The sequence below is a fragment of the Mastigoproctus giganteus genome, chromosome 4 (assembly GCF_048544385.1).
Source record: "Mastigoproctus giganteus isolate SK-2022 chromosome 4, ASM4854438v1, whole genome shotgun sequence".
Lineage (NCBI taxonomy): Eukaryota > Metazoa > Arthropoda > Arachnida > Uropygi > Thelyphonidae > Mastigoproctus > Mastigoproctus giganteus.
In genome coordinates this window covers 89,234,728-89,257,524 of record NC_143578.1, presented here as the reverse complement: position 1 = coordinate 89,257,524, position 22,797 = coordinate 89,234,728, and the positions used below count along the sequence as shown (strand labels likewise).

The window sequence follows — 22,797 nt, the reverse complement described above, 5'->3', positions numbered from 1 at the left end:
GGTTTGCTTACTTCCCTTGCTGCCTCCTTTAATATAACTGGATAGATTCCATCCACACCAGGTGCCTTTCTTGTGTTTATCTTTAACAATTTCTCCTCCACTTTACTCTCAGTTATTACAAGATTATCTAGCTTACTGCCAGAGTTGAATACACCTCTGGCATTCCCCTCCCTGAATAACTGCTCATGTGTGAATGTCGATGCAAAATATTCATTTAGTTTGTTACCTGAGCAGGATCATCAACAGTTAAACCATCAATATCAAGTGGACCAATCTGATTCATCCCCTTCCTGCTAGAGCTAACTCTTTGCTGTTTTTCTTTGCATCCTTTGCCAAAGATTTCTCGTAATCTTCCTTCACCTGCCTAACCTCCTTTGTAACTTGGTTACAGACCAGCTTATATCGATCATAGGCTTTATGTCACATGTCATATATGTATCCCATGCATTTTTCTTCTCTGTCACATGTCTAATTTGTTCATCTGACATCCATTTAGGCCTAAATCTTGAACAATATTTCTTTGTTGGTATGAAAAGCCTAGTAGCTTCCAAGATTAATTCTTTGAATGCTTCCCATTTTGAATTTGCTGTTGGTAACATCATCAGTTGGTTCCACCACAGAATTTAAGTACTGTCTTAGACCACTGTAGTCACCTTTACGAAAGAAAAAACAACTCTTCTCTTTACCCTTGATGGTAGTTACCTCTTTGAGTAAATCCCACTTCAGCACACTGTGATCACTGCCACCTAGTGGTTCCTTTATCTGCAGATTCTTGATGCATGAAGAATCATTACTGATAATCAGATCAAGAGTATTACTCCCTCTAGTTGCCTCCCAAACATGCTGCTGTAAAAAACAATCATCCACAAAAGCCTTGCTAGTGTGTGAGTGGCCAACCCACAAATTTCAGTCAATAACCGGGAAATTAAAATCCCCCATTATAATACACTCTAATTTACTGGTCCACTATTTCTCTGCACAATTGCTCATTATACTCATCAGATTCATTAGGCCTGTAACACACACCTACTCTCATTTTTCCTTTCCCAGTGCTTATGTCACACCAAAGAGACTCAACATTGCATTGTCCACCAACATCAATTGGGTGCACTTCATTATATTTTGTGTTTCTTAACTAACATCATAACCCCTCCTCCTTTCCTGTCCTGTCTATCCTTTCTGTACACATTGTACTCCCCAAATTCCAGTTCTGCACTGTTTATGTGTGTGACACCATGTCTCTGATATCCCAACAATATCTGTCTTTGGTGTCTTGACTAGCACTTCAAGTTCATCGAATTTATTAAATATACTCCTAGCATTGGTGTACATGCACCTGTTTCTACTCTTAGTTAACCCAACACAGCCCATGTATTTACTTGTTCCACTATGACTCCCAGCAGTCCTGGAAATTCCCATTGCCTTGATTTCCAGGCTGCTGCTCAATTGCATTGCAATACAAGTAGTGCAAGAATCACTTTTACCTCTGCCAGTGGCTACTGTTAATCTATTAGTCCGTGTATCCCCCAAGCTAGCAGTTTTCTGACCCACCTAACTCTGCCTCGATAGCATTAGCGAATATTGTTTCACCCTTTCTATTTAAGTGTATTCCATCCCTGTAGAAGCAGTCTCTCCTGTTAACAAGCACAGACCAGGCTGAGAAAAATTCTATCCCCTTGAGCCTTGCACAATCTATCCAGGGCTGAATTGATCGACAAGACTCTCATCATATAAAGGTAAAGAGCAGCCATTATCAACCCACTGCAGGATGGAAGCCTCCTCAACAATTCATGCTGAGGGAAATGGACCATAATCTGCCATGCTGGTCCACTGCGGGTTAGCAGATCGACCGTATTCAGCAGTCGGGCTTGAACCCCGGGCTACTCAAAGAGCGTGTGCTACTGCACTCCCGCCCCTGACCACTCGGCTAGGAAGCCTCATATATACTCCCTCCTATCGTGTCTGGGCAGAATTGCAGACACTTTCAAATTCAACCCTAACTCACGGCTTTTTATCAACATGTCACATCAGTACCTTCAGGAACTTGTTCATTGAGATGGAGGTAAAAATGAAGATGTGGTAAAATAAGAATATTTTCCAAGAATGTGAATGCAAAAATTCATAATATAAAAGACTAGAACGGCAGAGAATTTCAATGCAGAACGACTGAAATCAAATCAAACTTCACCTGCTTTACCTGCATTCAATTTTGAAAAACTTTCTGACTTTTCTTTGGAAAACTAGAGAAATACATAACAAAAGTTAATGCTATATGAATCTATTGCGAAATATGTCACAGATATGTAAATTTGTTATGAAGATTTTTAGGTTGTATATATTTGTATATTCATATCTTAACTTGCATTTTTCCAGTTCTCTCCTTTTTTTTTTTTATTTTATCTTTATATTTTTTTCCCTCTTAGCTCAAGTTGAGCTTCTAGTCTCTGTTCCATACTTTGTACAAGAAACCTTTTTTTTTATATATATAAGGTTTTAGTACCTGAGGTCCACCATGATGCATGCTTAGTTGTGGTTCACCTCCTGCGCAGTGCTCTATTTACGCCATCATGGTGTAGATGGGTTCTGAGCAAGCTTTCTAGGTAATTGCCTTCTTGTGGCAAAGTGGCCAAAAACAACTAAACACACAGATTTCACAAACAAAACATCACACACATTTCTAGCCTTTTAACAGAGTTCTGCATTCATAAATGCATTCATCATAGTGTACCAAGGCAGATTTGAACTCGCATTCTGGAGCTGCTGGATTTAAAATACTGTACAAGTCTTCATGACTTTACTTTTGGGGAGAATTTCAGCTTTCAGTGAAGACTGAGCACACAGTTCTCAGCGCTGATATATTTTTTAAAAGCATCACCTGAACAGGCAAATCTACTATTCATTTAAAAAGCTGAGATACTGTCAGGACAGCTGTTTTGACGGTTGTTGGCTTTTGATCAGCCAGAAGGTAGTCTCCATTAAAAAATACATGCCCAACTGTGAATAATGTGTTTCATCTAAGTGAACAGTCAAGCTGTATGGAAGTAAAACTTCCATTTAAAAAATATAACTGTTATGTTTACATTTACTCCTATAATTCGGCCACATTTGCCCTATGCAGTACAATATTTTAGGGATATTTTAATGCAACAGTCGAAATCAAATCAACAGTCATTCTCTTTACCTGCATTTGATTTCAATCATGGAGAGACTTCCTGCACTCACTGACTGAGCATCAAGGCTATGCATTTTTAAGGGTTGGACTATATTCATTTTAGAGATGAATACCATTATTAATGGTTCAAATTGTTAATTTCTTCATCAAGAATAGGTGAAATACTATATTGTGAAGGTGAGTGAGCTGGGTACTATTTTTGAGTGCTGCTAAGTTATTTTTTATTACCTAAAAATTATTGGTCTTTGTTTTCTTCTTAATTTAAATTAGGAGTTCAGTTATTATCTGCATTTATCTCATAAAGTAGGTGAAAATGTTTTTTATTTTGTGATATTACTCAAAAAATGAGGGAATTCTGTCACCATTGTTCCCTGAATAAGAACAATATAAATACTATTTAATATTCTACATAATTCAGTAGGAGAGTATAAATAATATTTTAAGTGTTTTTGTTTAATTCTATAAGCTACAAATTTATAATACCAATATGATTTTATCACATAACTGTTGTACATACATATATAACATAATTCTGCCACCACTGTTCATTGAATCGACATAAGAATATAATTCACAAGTATTTTTTTATGTCTATAAACCATAAATTTATTATAATACAAATGTGATTTTATAACATAATATAACATATAACATTATATATAATATAATATAACATAATATAACATATAACATTATATATAATATAATATAACATAATATAATATAACATAATATAACATATACTGAAAGGACAGAATTCACGGGATACCTGGTTCCTGGGCAACGTGATGCTGTCACCCCTCTCGCTAGTGGAAGAACCCTCCGCTTGGCAGGTATATAGGTGCACTGCATCATTGCATTCACGTGAGTGGGTGCCTGATGCATGGGTCACTCTATTGCGGAGGTGGTACAGAAATTGCACTATCACCGTTCAACAATATTGAGAGTGTATCGGGAATATGCCATTTCTGGAATAACATCTCATCGTGGACAAGTGTAAAGTGTGTTAGCTGTCTGATGGCACCGGGGGTTTCCCTCCCATCTCCGCGTTGTATTCTTTGTAAGTGACACAGAACTGTGGAGGCCAGAGATTTAAAAAGTGTGTAGGGAGTGGTTTGTTGTGTAGTGTTATGTTCTGTTGTTTCTCTGACCATTTAGCCATTGGGCCCCTATTGGGACCCACCGTTGCCCACACTTTCCACGAGGAAGCAGGTCAGGCACTCAGTAGATTATTTAAGTACTCTGGCAGGCCCTGCTACCTATTTTCTGAGGATTTCAGTGGCGAGACCTATATATATATATAAAAGGGGGGGGGGGGGGGTGAACACTAGAATTTGGAAAGGCTGAAATAGGTTTACGAGAAAGCAGCTGAATTTTTAGACATTGATTGCAATTTAGCAGCATTGTTAAGGGTGTACTCAGTCGGTTTAGTTAGGGGGGGGAGAAGACTGGAGGAAACAGGTAGAAGAATGAGGATGATAGAGTAGGCATCCCCAAAGAGGTCAGTGGGGATGAGCCCCACCAGGTGGGGGGGGGGAGATACCAGTCTCCTCCCTCCCCTACCTGGAGATGGGGTTTTAAAGGGAACCAATTCAGATCACCAAATGGCATGTTGGCAGCAAAGCTGCAGTATGTCTTCGTTGGTGATGGTTGTCAGGTCCATGTCTTATCGAATCCGGTAGGAAGATCAAACTGCCCATCCTGCTCAGGGGTGGGATATATTAGCCTTCAACCAGCTAACTTTCACACCAAACACACCTTATCATGAATAGTCTTAATACTGATAACAAGTTGATCCCATTATATCCTTATTGCTACTATTTTGTAAACCCTTTTTAACATAACGTCTAACCGCCATGTATATTTGTTCATGCTTGTAACTAGCAAAGCAATGTCCATTAAACATGCTATTCAGTCCATATGGATAAAGTGATTTTTGCTTTAGAATGTGTAAGTTTTCTAAACTCAGCCTATCATTATAATTACCTTCAATAGCAAGGATAGAGATCGAAATGTTATTAAAGTTATGAATTTGAAAGTCGTGCAGCTCAATATCATTTTTATTCCTGAAAGACCTGATATGAGATCTATGAACATTGATTCTTAGATGCAACAGCCCTCCTGTTTGTCCTACATATTTGGCCCCACGTTTGATTAGATAGATCACCCCACTAGCATGGCAAAAGGCCGGGAAGTTATTCGCTGCAGTATCCAACTGCGATGGGTTCATAACTGGACAGGTTAGACAGAGCTCTTTACCACAACTTCTAAACTTAAGATCATTAATATGTCCTTTGCACGTTGCTAAATGTTTCTGGTTGTATTGTTACAATCAAATCTACTGGGTGACACTAAATCGGATGCCTCATTAGAACTTAGAGCATCTAATGCTTCTTGGCCAGTAAAGTCACTTATCGGTTCACCCAGAGCTTTTGTCAGTAGAGGGAGCAATGGAAACCGTGGTACAGTTTAACCTACGCAACCGACATAGTATCTTATTATCTTTAGTGGTGTAAAAAATCATATTAACTATTGGCTTAAAAAATTATAAAAATTAAAAAACCTATAACAAAACTCCACTTTATAAAAGAACTAAAAGCAACCCTACAAGCTACGGAAAGGACAAAACTGCACTCATTATAAAGCCAAAGGAAAGTACATGTAAAATGTAAAAAGGAAAGTACAAGTAAAGGAATGTTAACGACAAACGTACGGATTTTAAATTTGAGACAATTAACCTCACACATTGGCATTTGAACATCTCCTGTAGAGTTCATAGCAATATAATTATATCGCAAGGATTAAGAATAATAAGAATATGTAATAGTCAAATTAATATTTTAGCATCACTGACTGATTTTTATCAACAAGCTATGTAAAAATGGCTTCCCTCTTAAATTTATATTTATATTTATAAATTTAAGAGGGAAATTCAATTTTTGCCCACAAGATATAATTAGGAATTTGAGGTTTCACTAAGGAGATGTTTTATGTTGAGCTTATGTATATATGTACATATTAGTACTTCTCATAGAACTGTTGATCTGTGTCTCACGCTCTGAAAAAGTTGTACCCATAGTTGTTCTATGGGAAAGGATAAACTTTTTTTTTTTTTTATCTTGTCCAGAGGTTGCCTTTGTTCACATCACTTCCAATTGGTGGATGCTATTTCTCTAATCGCATATGTCAGTAGAGGGAGCTTTGAACTTTCTTTCGTTTCACGCTGTAGCTCAGGTCAGTCCACGTCTTTGGTAGCTCTGAAGTATCAGTAAAATTTTTGCATTTTTCTGAAAGGTTGTCTTGCGGTGCTTGATACTTGCTTTCACCATGACTTTCATTTATGCATTTAAATCTTTTAATCTTAGTTGTAAGGTACATGTCTCTTTACACAATGAATTACCAGGAACCCAACTAAGGGACGGGGATTTACACCCCCGTTAATTTTCCGAAGTAGTTTGCTGTATTTGCCTCTACTTTTATCTATTTGCTATCTAATTCTCATATCTTATGCCTAAAAATCTATTAGAGTAATTCGAGGGAAATTAGGCGCTACTACTATTCCTGTTGCCTTTTCCTTTCGCCTATCTCTTGGGCCTATGCCCTTGCTTTGCTTTTCCTGCTCATTAAACTACAGAAACAGAAACACTCGTGTAAATATTCTAATAATGTAAGAATAAAGCTATCTGTAGGGCTAGCAGTTATATTTTGCCAGTTGACCGTTCGTATATATTTATATTGCAAGTTTCATTTTTTGCACGTTTTGCAATATTATGCTGTTAAATTATGCTATTCTTAACTTAAATTTAATTTTAAATTTGATCTTAAAGCTATTATGTATACTATATTTAGTATATATTAATAAGATTAGACTGGCATATAACTCGCAGAAACAGATGGCTCATGTTGTTATTGATGGCATATATTGAGAGACGCTAGCCCCTTGTTGACGTGCCTTTCAATGTAAGCCTTATGCAGTAACGGCATTATGATACTTTAGATTTGGTATTTTGTTAATATTTGATTTAGTATGACTTCGCTAATTATAGTTACTATTAGGGGCTTTGTAGGTTATGGTTATACACATATCTTAAGCTATTGTGTCTGAAAATAAAAAACAGTTCTTATATATATATATATATATATATTTTTTTTTCCCTTCTCACTCACTCATTCATCTATTTCTCACACACCAGGGGGGGGTGAAATGGTGTGTAATGTAATTTAAATACTAATGCTTAATAATTAAGCTAAATAAGAAAGAATATAAAAGATTAAAACTAGGGTTAGTGTGTACTTAACTGTAACATTTATGTTTTGTATTCCTTTTCTCACACACACTCTCATTCATTCTAGATTTCATTTCATTTGTTTGACTCTTGCTTTCTGCACTGCACTCTCTGGGCACCTCAACTTACTGTTATTCTTCAGTTGTGGTGCAGGCCTAGCTGCAAGTTTTTTGCAGGCCAGGTGAGAATGCAGTGATAGTGTTTGTGTTTTTAGTAAATGTTTGTTAGTATATATAAAGTAGTGTACGTTATTATTAACTTTGTATTCTTTCAGCCAATTACATTTGCTCTTCCACTCATTCCCATTCACCATAACACTCATTCACTCTCTTTCCTTCGTGCTGGGTCCATCTTTCTTTCACCAAAACTGACATTTATTCCCTTTTACCATAATTCCCAATTCACTCTTTCACTCAGTGACCAGCCTATTCATTCTGCCTTTCATTCTACATGCATCCCCTTGCTACCAGCTTACTGATATTTTTTCAGCTAATCTGCTTCCCTGGCTGCCTGTACACCTCCCTCCCACACATGGTTACTTATTTGGTGACTTGTTGATATGAATGTTGTAAAAAGTCCAGGGGCATACCACTTAGGTGGCTTTGGGCTGACCATTGCCACCTGTGGCAGAAACCTTTTGGTAACTAGACCTCTGGTTTCCTGCTCCCATTTTGTTTGCCATAACTCATGGAGCTTTGTGTCTATTCTTTTTCTTTCAGCATTTAAGGTGCTGACTGTATCAAGGGCTATACCCAGAAATTCTGTGGGTATGCCCTTTTTAAGTCTATAATACAAGCCTCTTATGGCTACTTCCAGGTAAAGTGGGAGAGCTCCAGCCAGCAACTGTAATGCAGGTGTGCTCACTGTGCGACATGTTCTGGTAATGGTGAGAAGTATTGTCCTTTGTATCGATTCTAACCTTTTCCTGTTTCTTACTATGGCCGAGCGGGTGAACCACACACCGGCTCCATAAGTGATAACAGGTAGGAACATTGCACGGTATATAATTTCCAGGATCTTTCTTTTGAGTTTGATCAACTGATCCCGACAATCATACCTGCATAATTTCTCACTTTCTTCGCCAAGTAGGTCAAATGAGGATAAAAAGTTAATTTTTAATCAAAGACTACTCCAAGATATTTAATTTCTGTAACTATTTTTATAGTAGTTGTGTTAATTTTAATTTGTGGATGTCTTCTTACATCCAAATTGTTTTTTAGAAGTATTTGTTTGGTTTTTTCAGGCGATATTTTGAGCATGTGCATTTGTGCCCACTCCTGCAGCTGCAAGAGGGTGGCACTTGATCTTTGCTCTACAACCACTCGTGTGTTACCTTTTACAAGGAAAATCATCTGCAAAGGCCAGCTTTCCACAGGGCCCAGATCCAAGGCCAAAAAATTCATCCAGAACAATGTTCCAGAAGAAAGGGCCAAGGATTGAACCCTGCAGGCAGCCTTTATTCACAGGGTGTGTCAATTCCTGGAACCTTGTGCACACTGAGATACTTCTGTCTGTAAGGTAGCTGTTTATTACCTTATATAGGTTTTGTGGGACATTTGCCTGGCGGAATCTCCTAAGGACACTAGCCCACCAGAGTCAAATGCCCCAGCAAAGTCAATAGAGATTGCCAGCATATATTTCTCCTCTGAGTTCTGGTGCTATACACCACCTACTGTTGTCAGTAGGCGGTGCATAGCATCTTCCATAGAGATGCCCTGCTTAAACCATACTGATTGTTGGAATGTAAACCTGCTTCTGCATAGTATTGAGCTAATCTGCTATATATTAGTCTTTCATATATTTTCCCTAGTACAGGGAGCAGGGCTATATGATTTGGGATCAGTAGAGGGTTTTTGAGAATTAATCTTAATACAACTTTTTTTTTTCTTTCATATTTTTGGGAATATATCTTCTGTCATACAGTTATTATATAGTGCTATTAATTTGTCTGGTGCTATTTCTGCTAATTTTTTATAGTGCTATTTCTAAGTCTTGTATAGTAAACAGAGGTTCAATATTGGCATTGTCATATTCACTGTTTTCTTTTATAACGTCCAGCTGGGTAGGGGAATGATCCCCAGTTTCAAGTCTGAATAATACTGTCTAGGATGTTATTTACAGAGTCTGCCCAACACAGGGTTGGGGTTCCATCTGGTTTGACAATAGTTTCTAAGACATCTCCTCTTGGCAGCTTGTTGGTCACTATTCAGTAGACAACTCCTCAAGGGTTATTGTTTCCAGTGGTTCCCACCAAGTGCCTCCAGCATTCCTTTTTCTTGACCCTTATGAGAGCTGTATATACTGCTTCCTGAGAGTTCAATTAGAATCTCTCAGTGCATCCACTTTATTTTGTGGCCAAGATGTTCTGGCTCTTTGAAAACTTCTCACCTGGTGCACCCTTCTCCTGAGTACAGTCAGTTCAGGGCACCACCAGGGGACTGTCAGCTTCCTCGATTTTTTCCGTGGGATAGACAGGTCTGCTGTTTTTGTTAAAATGTTTGTCATAGTCGGTGCTTGCTTGTCCGGGCTACAGTTGCCTGATCTAGACCACTCATCTTCCTGTTTTTGCAGCTGAGCTGCTGTATGTTCTGCAAAAATCTGCCAGTTTGCCTTTTTGAGGTTATACCTTTTGATATCCAACAAGGAGTGTTGGACTGTTTGTAATTGCCTGTTTAGTTTGAAGGTGATGGCTCTATGATTCGATGTAGTCCAGACTGGCTGGTCACAATAGTCTGCAATTTTATAAGTTATTGAATTGGTGCCAAGAGTAATGTCAATATCACTCTCCCACATGGTACTGCTAAAAGTTGGGAGGTTATTTGGTTGGTTTAGCACTTGAAAGGTAAGGTGGCTATATAGTCTGAAAGTATCTGGCCACTGTGTGTGTGTGTGTGTGTGTGTGTGTGTGTGTGTGTGTGTGTGTGTGTGTGTGTGTGTGTGTGTGTGTGTGTGTGTGTGTGTGTGTGTGTGTGTGTGCCTGCTCTGCCTTTCATTACAGCTATGCCATAAGGCTGACCGGCAGTTGACATCAGCACACACTATGATATTTGCAGTAGGTAGCAGGTATTCAATAGCTGGATTTATATCTTCACCTGGTCTAGAATATAGCGAAATAAGGTAAAATTGTCCTATAGCACTGGTGATATGGGCATATACTGCCACTGGAGAGCAGAGGTGACTAACCTTTGTGACTATAAGGTCAGTATTTTTAACTACTATTGCTGTAGAAGGGACACCTGAGGTGTATTCTATTATTTTATAGCCCCTTGGGTATCCTTGAACCCTATAGATAGTTGGAGTACCAAGATATCTATATTATTATCTTCCAATTTGAGTTTGATCTGATCTACAACAGCTCTTGCTCTTTGGGCATTCAATTGGATGAGATTTAGAGCCCTAGTCACATTTATGTTTTCAATCTGGCCCATAGTTGGTCCTAGATTATATATGTTTTACCATTTTTTTTTTTATAACGGGCATTTATCATCCCTGATACTATGTGCATAGTCAGTCAGCGGTGCTGCTTTATAGGTAGCACATTTTGGCTGGCTGCTGATTTTTATTTTGGCAGTTCTTGTAATTGTGGCCATTGACCTGCACAGTGGCCACAGACAGGGGAATTCTGACTGCAGTCTCTGGCAGTATGACCATATTTATAACAGTTAAAGCACTTCTGTACAGGAAAGAATTACCTGAATTTATGGCTGGTCCAGCCAGCATTGACTCTTTGCTGTCCTTGTAAGTTTTTCAAAATTCTGGGTGACACCTTCCACAAATGATATTGAATTGTCCATTTCTTTTGTTTTTTGTCCCTCTTTTTAGAAGAAATTTTTTGGCAAACTTGTCCAGTTCCATTATATTGATAAAGTTTTTGTTGGAAATCCAACATAAGATCTCTTTTCAGAGTTGTCTCAGGGATGTCAAATTTAATGATGTTGGGGTTCCTGCCCCTTGGCTTTTCTGTTTGCAGTCCCAATTTTACTAACTCTGGGTTGGTTTCAATCTTTTTAACATCTTCTTTATTTGTTACTTCAATTAAAACTCTATTATCTTTTATTTTTCCTCATGTTATTCACTTTTATTTCTTTCAAATGAGGTTTTAATTTTGTCATGACAGTATCCCTGACTGCCTCACTGGATTTGTATGTAGAGTCAAGTTTAGCCTTTATAATGATTATGTTTGTTTCTTTTGCCTTTGGTATTTCCTTAGTCTTATTGTTGGTTTGTTTAGTTTGGATGTAAGTCAAAGTATTTATTTCTTTATAATTATTCTTCTCTTCAGTCACTGTTTCTACTTTTGCTTTCAATACTTTGTTTTCTGTATTAAGTTCAACCACTCTATGTTCCAAAACAGACCAGCAGTTCACTATCTGCGATCTTGTTGCAGATGTAATCCTATTTGTCTGTTTATAAAGACACTCGTCCAGTTTTATTTCTTAAATTCGTCTTATGGGATCCTCTATTTGATTTATTTATAAGCTGAAATTTCCTCTCCTCCTCTGTTTTTGTTACCCGTGGCTCTAAATTATCATTCTCCTTATGATCTGTATTTTCTACCTGGTTTTTGCCTTTTCTAGCCCTTTTTACACTAAGGTGGCAAGATTGTAAGTCTTCATTTGTAATTTCTTCATTGTTTAGCACCTCCATCCCACAATCAGGCAGGTCCCTCAAGTCAGGATCGCAATCGATATTTTTTTAATTTTTCAATTTTTCCACTTGAGTTCTGGTCTTTGCCAGTCATTTTGCTGTTATTATAATGTTCCTTATATCCAGGGGAGTAATTTAAGGTATATTTTATAGTAGTGGGCCTATTAAAACCCAAGATGCAATGTTTTCCCATTTTGGCAAAGCTGTCACATACACAAAGAAAAGTACTCTGTGAATTCCGCTAAGTTTAATCTAAGCGGAATTCACATTTCCCCTTACAAATTACATGTATCCAACTATTTTGATTGAAAACTTTATTCCAATTTTTGGAATGAGGCATTGCAATATTGAAATCTGCAATGGTAGGATTGCTACCGCTAACGCTGTAACAATCATACTGCACATAAACACATTCAAAAAACCAACAATAGCTAAAAACAACTATAACTAACAAGCTTGCCTGAATAATACTAGTTGTTTTTGAAGCTGGAAAATTCAAGAAATCCTCCCTGCCGCCGTCGATCACTATCTGCCATTTACATCAAGCGAAGCTTCTTGCTAATGTGTCCATTCACCTCCACAACCATAGCACCCTCCCGCCTGAGGAGGACAGTGAAGCAAGTGGTCTGCCCCCATATGGCTACCATAAGGGAAGGGCAAGACAATCCAGCCCAACCAACTGGAAGTGCTACCTGAGCAAATGCACTAGTAAACCACCCAGAAAGGAGGAAAAAGCCAATGCATGAAACCGAAAATTGAAATAAATACGTTCATCACATGAGCATGCTAGGAAGTATCCAAGCTAAAGACCGATATGACAATGGACAGGAAGAAACTACACACCAAGTGGTTGGAACAGTTTCCAACTGTTCAAGTCACCAAACAGCAAATAGCAGACCAGAGACAGATCGTCATCATGAACGACTTGATAGCTCCTGCAACTCAAGCAGGATGCCAACAACCAAATACAAAGAACAAGAAATATGGACACAACCAAACCAGAACTAGAGGAGGAACAGCAAATACAAGAAGTACAACCCAGTGCAGCTGAAGTGTAAAGAGACGGGGTCACAATAATTCCAAATTATGAATAGAAGAAGAGTCAAAGAATGTCATAAAAGAATTATGAATAAACAGAATCCTGTCTATTGATAATATAGAAGAACAGACATAATCCTGTTTCAAGTTACAGACCAGCTCAATCAGCGAATAATACTGGATTATCCCAACAATGAGGTAATACTAGATACCATCCACACAGCCATTTACCATGGTGTAGCAGCCACCAGGATCAACGGAAGAGAAACCAGAGGCCCACAGAAAATCAAACACAAAGAACGATGCCAGTTTGGGAAAGAAGGCTAAAGCAGGAGATAGAAGAGCAAAGAGTGAAGATAGGCCAACTGGCCCAGTACCAACGGGGTAACAAAACTAAGAAGTTGAGCAGAAAAGAGAAGATCAACTTCACATCCAGAGCAAACATGGGACTTATAATCAGAGGACTGAAGAATACATTGACTCACTCAACCAGAACCTCCTGGAACTCACCAAGATATAATATAATATACATATATATATATATATATATATATATAAGAAGAGAGAGAGAGAGAGTGTGCCCAGAGGAAAACAGATAACTGGATAGAGGAAAACCAGAGAGCCTTCTACAGGAACAGTAGACATGAGGAGGAGGACAATGGACCCTTGATCACAAGGCACTCCACGAGCACTGGAGTAACCTGTGCAGCAGTAAAGTTAGACATAACAGACATTCCATCCCCTGTATGGACCTAGAATGGAAGCAAACCAAAGACATAAAGGAAATGACAGACTGGGAGATTTGGGAGGAAGAAGTACAACAGTCCGTCAGGAAGTCCCACAGCTAGCAAACCCCAGGAATAGATAACATACACAACTACTGGCACAAGAAGTTCAGCTGTACACACAGACATATAGTGGAGCAATTTACCCAGATGGTGAGGCATCCCGGTACAATTCTAGGGTCTCTGACTCGAGGAATCACTTATCTGAATGCTAAGTACAAAGACACCAGAAACTCAGACAGACAGACTGATCAGCTATCTCCCAACAATGTACAAGATCCTGACCAGCTGCATAACTAAGAAGATATCAGACCACTTGGAGAGCCAGAACTTCATGTCCGAGCAGCAGAAGGGATGTGAGCAGTTGAGCAAAGGATGCAAGGAGCAATTGACCACAGACGTGGTAGCAATGAAGAAAGAGCCTGCAAGAAGCACCACAACCTGTATGTGGCCTACATCAACTACTGTAAGGCCTTTGGCTCTATGCCCCATAGCTGGCTGAGAGAGACAAGATCTACAAAGTCAACCTGACACTGACACACTTCCTAGAAAAGCAACCATGGTAAAAGGGACGGCCACCATCAAGGACAACAACCCAACCAGACCGATCCCCATCAGAAGAGAAACCTTCCATGGAGATGCCCTGAGGCCACTACGGTTCTGTTCAGCACTCAACCCACCATGCTTGATAACATCAAATACAGATATACCCTAAAAGAAGGGAGGAAGAACCTGTACAGCCTTTCTCACCTGATGTATATGAATGACATCAAACTCTATACTGCAACCACAAATCAACTCCAACAACTAAGCCAGTTCCCCAGAAGTTCAGCACTGACATCAGGTTGCAATTTAGCCTAGACAAATGCAAACCCATGGATTGAATCAGAGAAATCCAGTCTGCTGTAACTATCAGCTGAAGACTAGTGAAGGAATTGAAGCCATGACAGAGGGAGGAAATAGCTGGGGATGATGTAGGCTCACAAGTTAGAACACAAGGAGACCATGGTCTGCCTGACTGAGAAATACTATCAGACACTGAGAAGCTTGCTAAAATCATAGCTGAATGGTGGAAACATAGTCAGAACCATAAACAACTACACAGTCCCAGTACTAATGTATTCCTTCGGGATCATATGCTAGACCAACACTGAGCTGAAGGAGAACACGAGATCGATCAGGATAATGATGACCATGTGCCATCAATACCACCCAAAATTGGCCATTGAAAGACTGACCACTGCCTGGAAATATGGAGGGAGGGGTTTGACTGACCACATTGTACAAGAGAAAAAGGCAATTAAGAACCTGCAGGATTACTTCCACAAACACAGTGCCAATCTACAAAGCCATAAGAAAGATAGACAAACGGCACACACACTGCTCAACCTTAACAAGAAGACTGCACTATTCAGATAGCAGAAACAAAGACATAAAAATGAGAGAAGGCACTCTATGGTAGATACTACAATGACCAGATAAGATGGCTTCCGATGCATGGCTGACGAGTGGGAGTCACTTCCCTGAGACCAGAGAATTTATGCTTGCTATCCAAGATCAGTTAATCAACACAAGAACTACAGGAAATACATTGCCAAGGACTCCGAAGTAACATATAATGCGTGTTAGTGATGCCACCTGACCCCAGAAACAAACCAGCACATTGCTGTGGGATGCAAAGTGATCATCCAGATAGAGTACACTCAGAAACACAACCAGGTCGCCAAGATAACATATCAGAAGCTAGTGCAAAAATATCAGTCGATCAAAGAAAGTGTTCGTACTTGTAATACAGTTTGTATTGTTTTACAAGTATGAACTTTAGGTTGTACTAGCAATCCCTACTCACAAACTATACTGGGACTGTGCCATAATAATGGACAAGATGATCCCACACAGCAAATCATATATAACCCTCATCAACAAGAAGGAAATGGATACCCAACCTGACCGAGATAGTGATGCCCAACACCAGCAACATCCAGAAAACCTACAAGGAGGAGATCAGGAAATATGCAGACCAAAGACAGAAAGTCAAAGAAATGTGGAAGTAATGACCATCTGATCACCATGTCAACCACTGGCACGGTGCCAAAGAACATAGAACCTAGTAGCAATAGGCCTACCAGAGAAAACTTGCATGGAACTAGAGAAAGTCACAATCTTGAACAACTGTAGGATAGTAAGAGTTCCTCAACCAACAATAATAATAATAATAGTAACCAGACACACCCAGTCACCCCACACACTTAGTAGCAATACCTGTCATAGGGTGGAAAAAATCTATAAAGGAGAAAAATAATAATAATAATAACTGGACACAACTAACCACCACATGCACTTGGTAGCAGTACCCATTACGTGGCGGAAAAAATCCCTAAAGGAGAAAAGTGTTTTTTTTATAATAATAATAATATAACATATATGTAACATATATGGTTAAAGGTATTCGTCTGTAAGTTGAATATCAGCCCAAAGCCTCATGAAGACTCAGTGCTCAGTCTTCATCAAGAGCAGAAAATCTCTCTAAAATCTAAACTGAATGCAATTATAGTGTATGAATTTTGATTTGAAATTATAGTGTTCTTAACATTTAATTAATAAAGGAATTTCTTAGGTTGGTTCAAATGCATCAACATTTCATGCACTACCCTGTAGAAAAGGTCACTTGAAAAATTGTATTCATTTACTTTGTTATATTAGAAACACAGGAGATAACCAAACGATCAATGCAATGCATAATCTTACTGACATATTTTCCTACGTTTAGATGTTGAGCATAAATTACCTGCATGTTCATTTAAGGAAACTAATTTCTTAAGTTCATTCCTAAGTTGAATATTCAACCTGATCTTTGTTTTGTCTTTTGTCACAAGGCAAATTAAGAAATTGTCACCCGTACCCCATGATCTGTTTTATAATAAGCAAATGAATGCATAGACAACTATGCTGGTTTATGCTGTGAATACAAAATGGCAATGGCATTTAATTACTACAATATCCATAACACTTCTCAATCTTTTACTTTTACTTACTTGCAATACGTGGAATATGCCCTGATGTCCTAATTATATCTCCAGCTTTAATATTTGCTGTTGCAATAACCCATCTTTTAAGATTTCCTGATGCTACAAGAGCAATATGAGCTGTTCGGCATGGATCATAGCGAACATGATAAACTTTTTCTTCAAGGGGTGGGCCTTCAGTTGGTCCTTCACGCTTGTAATCAACCCATCGAAATTTCCTTTTGTGTCCACCACCTATAGTCCTTACTGCTACTCTACCTTAAAATAAAAGAAAAAGTTTATGTTAAAAAAGCATGTGACACAAACAAAATAATAGCATTAAAACAAACAAATATAGCATTAAACTTACCACAACGCATGTGGTAAGTTTAATGCTATATCATTAGCAAAAACGAACAGTGATTATAATCAGTAATTAAAACAATGTAATAAAGTAAACATTACATTATTTTAAATATAATAGCAATAAGCTCTATATACTTAATGCCTAGCCACAAATAATCAAATTAGTCGATTCTGATGATATAGGAGGAGAAATGTTTTGCTCTTTCTATATCAGTGCAATTAAATTATAACCACATCAAAAATATTTATGTCCATCACTTCAATTCCGCAACCCACAACAAACTTAAGAAATATTACTATGAACTCTCCTATCATCTCTGGATGAACCTGCAACCATCCTATTGCAATTTAAATTTATGTACCCTCGTGTGTTATCTCTGCATCAACCTGTTCCAATGGATTCACATCCTTCCTAAAATGAGGCTTATAGACCTGTATGTAGCGTTCAAGATGCAGCATGATGACTGCCTTATACAATGGGGCAATTAACTGGTTGCAAATTTTAATTATGCACAGTATGTTTTAGTAGTTTTTAACCATCTTAGGTAAGATTTTATCAGACAATGTGTCAGAAATTTTTAAATTTTTACAAGCTGTTTGTAACTGCAAACATTAACTGTTGTGCACAAACAAACTGCCCAGTTATATATAAATGCATTTTTAATAATAACATGCATACTCTTGTTATTTACCTGTTTAGAGGTGTGCATTGCAATCAAGTAAAAAATGTAAATTTTCTTTTACTAAGGGAAAGTGTGGAAAAACCACTAATTAATTTCTGTGGTATAGTTGCCAGAGGTTGGCTGGGACCACCTAATACAATAAATTAAAAAAAAAAAAGGCCCATCCTAGAATTCAATTGCCCTGTGTACTCTACAGGTAAATGCCAAACATGAACATCTTAAAATGTTCATGGACACAGGTATTTTCCAATAACCAACAGTTTCACATGATAAGTGTCAGTATTTGCATAAATAACACTGCAAATCACTCCTTATTTAACCTAAAGCTGATTGAAAACCTTTTCATCACCACATGCAGGGGTCTTATTAGGCAAACAGTGCCACAATACACTCATTTCTTTGGTGTTATTTATATGCTTGAGTATTAAATCATGCTCTTGAAATATTTTTGCAAATGTATCTACAGTGGCGGACAAAAAAACTGCATTGCTTGTGAATTTTGCAAATAATGTGTTCTGCGCTGCATTGTGAGTTGCAGAAATGTTCAAATAAAATAAAATCCAATAAAAAGACTCCACATGATATATCTAATTGGCATAAATATCTTCCCAAAGGGTAAAATGCGTAATTACAATCTGTTACAAATGGGTAATTACTACAGCTTTAACAGAAGAAGAAATTGCTCAGTCTGTTACTGATAATTTCTCCAAGGAGAAGGAAAATGAAGATTAACCTGAAAGAATTCCAGTTACAAAACGGCAAACTTGTGAAGCTATAGCCATCCTGAGGAGAGTTGGATGAAACTGGTGCAAGTGGTCGTGAATACAGACTGTTATACAATATTGAAAAATCTATAAACAGACTTTGTAGTTATAATTTAAAGCAATCGAAAATAAGTGACTATTTAAAATTATAATCATATTACAAAGTGTTGTTTGTTTAATTAATATGTATATTAATTAAGCTACGTACACAAGGATAAATTTATTTTTATTTTGCTAACCTCTGGATTAATATTCTTCCGATTTTCACACATTTAATTGGTAATAAACTTTTGGTAACAAAGTGCAAATTGGTTCTTTATATCTTTATTTTTATAGCGTGTAGATAATATTTGTCAATTTTCACTTATTAAAATTGCAGTTTATTAGAATCAAAATTTAATTTGCAAATGTGATCATTATAATCGGCACTTACTGTACTTAAAAATAATTATAATACTAATAATTAAAATAATTATTTTTTACCCTGGTTAAAAATATATACAGTAGTGGACAAAAAAACTGCATCACTTGTGAATTTTGCAAATAATGTGTTTCGCACTGCACTATGGGTTGCAGAAATGTTAGAAATGCATTTGTTAGATGGGATATGTATCTCTATGAATGAAATCCAATAAAAAGACTCCACTTGATATACCTAATCGGCATAAATATCTTCCCAAAGGGTAAAATGCGTGATTAACAGAAATATGAGAAATCACGTAAATGGCAATCATGACAACCAAACACACATTTTATTTCAATCATGACAACCAAACATACATTTTATTGCATTTACGTGTACAAACTGAAATGACAAGTTAACGTAACAGTATTATGTACTGTAAATTAGCAAAATAAGTCCTCAATATTTTACTGTTCCTCCTCAAGTTGCAATTACAGCCTTGCAACGATCTGGCATACAGTTAATCAACTTATTAGCATTAGCATTAGCATTAGTAGAGGCATTTGATGCAAGAAAGCAAGCTTATGTAGCATCAGCCAAAAAAAAAAAAAAAAACCACTTCCACTTCACCCCCCTGTTCGTTCAAAATACATGTCCAGCTGAGCCTTAAACTTATTTAGGCTATCAACCTCCACCACAAGGGATGGAAGTCTGTTCCACCAACCAACCACCCGCTGGCTAAAGGCAAATTTCCGCACGTCTATCCTACATCTGTCTTTCCTCAATTTGAATTTATGCCCTCTCAGGTGATTTTTCTGAGCTAGAGGAAGAATCCCATCAGCATTGAGCATGCTTAAACCATTCAAGGCTTTATACACCTCTATCAGATCACCTCGCTGGTGCCTAGTCTCCAGACACTGTAATTTGCAAAACTTAAGCCTTTCTTCGTAAGAGCACCCCTTTGTTCCATTCACTAATCTTGTTGCCCTTCTCTGTACTCGTTCCAGCAGCTCTACATCCTTCTTGAAATGAGGCCTCCAGACCTGTATACAGTACTCTAGGTGTGGCCTGACCATCGCCTTATACAATGGAATAATCACCTCCTTATCCCTGCTGGAAAAATTCCTGTATATCATTGACAATACTCCATGAGCTACTCTTGCAGCCCGTCTGCACTGCTCAGAGAACTTCATATCTGCCTGCACAACCACCCCCAAGTCCCTTTCATTCTCTACCACTGTCAGTGTTGTACCACAGAGTTGATACATTGCTCTGGGGTTGCTGTTTCCCATGTGTAGTACTTTACATTTGTCAATGTTAAACTTCATTTGCCACCTCTCAGCCCATCTGCTCAACCTTTCCAGATCCTGTTGCAGCAGCATAGTGTCAGTAGTGTCCTTGACAACCCTGCCAACCTTTGTATCGTCTGCAAACTTGGACATTAAGCCCGATATACCATCATCAATATCATTTATAAATACAGAAAACAATAATGGACCCAACACTGAGCTCTGAGGGACTCCACTAATAACATCAGTCCACGATGAGCAGTGTCCATTGATTACCACTCTCTGTCTTCTCCCCCTCAACCACCCCTTTATCCATAGCAGCAATTTGCCTCCAATGTCACACTGCTCCAATTTGTGTAGCAGTCTTCCATGTGCAACAGTATCAAAAGCCTTTCTAAGATCTAAGTATATAATATCAAAGTTATTCCCTGCATCCAGTTCTTTTGTGACTGCATCATAGTATCCAATCAAGTTGGTCAGGCAAGACTTCCTCTTAACAAAACCATGCTGTGTCTGAGCTATAACTGAAGTCTTGTCTAAATGATCCTGCAGTGCTTCTTTAACCAGTGCCTCCATTAATTTTCCTGGAACAGAAGTTAAGCTCACAGGTCTATAATTACTTGTGTCAGCCTTTGATCCTCCTTTGTGAATTGGGGTCACATTTGCACATTTCCAGTCTATGGGTACCTCCCCTGAGTCCAAGGAAGCTCTCATAATTATGGCTAAGGGTTTGCTTACTTCCTTTGCTGCCTCCTTTAATATAACTGGATAGATCCCATCCACCCCGGGTGCCTTTCTTGTGTTTATCTTCAACAGTTTCTCCTCCACTTTACTCCCAGTTATTTCAAGATTCTGTAGCTTACTGCTAGAGTTGAATACACCTCTGGCATTCCCCTCGCTGAATACCTCCTCATGTGTGAATGTCGATGCAAAATATTCATTTAGTTTGTTAGCTACCTTAGCAGGATCATCAACACTTGACCCATCAATATCAAGTGGACCAATCTGATTCATCCCCTTCCTTCTAGAGTTTACATAAGTAAAGAACTCTTTGCTGTTTTTCTTTGCATCCCTTGCCAAAGATTTCTCGTAATCTGCCTTCGCCTGCCTAACCTCCTTTGTAACTTGGTTGCATATCAACTTGTATCTATCATAGGCTTCTGTGTCATGTGTTAATTTGTATGTATCCCATGCATTTTTCTTCTCTGCCATATGCCTCATTAGTTCATCTGACATCCATTTTGGCCTAAACCTTGAACAATATTTCTTAGTTGGTATGTAAAGCCTAGTAGCTTCCAAGATAAGTTCTTTGAATGCTTCCCATTTTGAATTTGCTGTTGGTAACATCATCAGTTGGTCCCACTGTATAGAATTTAAATACTGTCTCACTTATGGAATAGAATTTAAACACTGTCAACTTATGGATATACAGCTGCCCAATTTCGTGGTACCACACCCTTACAACGCTCTCCTGCAACTGAATCTTACTTGTTGGCTCCTTCTGAGCAATTTTAGACGACATTATGTACCAGCAATTTTCAATAGGGTTCAAATCTGACTGTTGGGGGGCCAGTCCAACACTGTAATGTCAGCATTTCTGAGGTATGTTGTTGTTGTTGTTATTTGGTTTTTTAGGAGCATTAGCAACTAAGGCCATGTTGCTCCGGAATATGCGGTGGTCATTCCCTGACCTTTCCGCATCCTCCGTATTTGGCGGTGACGGGCTCGAACCCCGGTCTAATCAAGAAGCGTGTGCTACGCACTGCTGCTCCTTCCCACCTGGCTACAGAGGTGCCTTCTGAGGTATGACTGCACCTTAAGGGAGAAAAACATTGGTGTAAGTGTTTTAAGCCTGTTGTCAGTGTGAGACAAGAAAACAAACTCATCATTAAATCTAAAATAGCATACAACTTACCAATTCTGTTGTGTGGCAAGGTGCTGAGTCCTGTTGAAAAATGCGGTTTTGGACATCTGTGTGGTGATCTCTAATGAGTTTCAGACACTCCTCCAAGATAGCAATGTAGGTTTCTGCATTCACCGTTCCATTAATAAACTTAATTTGCCCCACCCCTTTGCTTGTTATGCCTCTGGTTTTCGTCTTCTGACATTGCTTCCCATCCGAGCCATGCACATTGAATTTTGATTCGTCAGTAAAGATGGCAGTGTCTCATTGCTCTTTTGTCCACGAAACATGCGTTTTAGCCCAAGCAAATCACTTCCTCATTTTTTGGGTCAACAAAATCTTCTTGGGCCAATAGCATGCAGACCACATTCCAAAAGCTGTCTTTGGATAGTTCGTGCACTTGTTTCAACACCAGAGGCCATCTCAAAGTCCAGTTTTAGATCAGGAGCACCAGCA

At 38.3% G+C, this 22,797-nt stretch overlaps 1 protein-coding gene across 1 annotated transcript in view; it reads right to left on the bottom strand.

Moving 5' to 3' along the window:
* The window catches only part of mRpL2 (mitochondrial ribosomal protein L2), a 111,918-nt gene that overhangs the window by 31,113 nt on the left and 58,008 nt on the right, over positions 1-22,797 (bottom strand). The window contains exon 3 of the mRNA XM_090372791.1: positions 16,964-17,212. Coding sequence (XP_090228917.1) covers positions 16,964-17,212 — 249 coding nt within the window. The remainder of the gene's footprint in view (positions 1-16,963; positions 17,213-22,797) is intronic.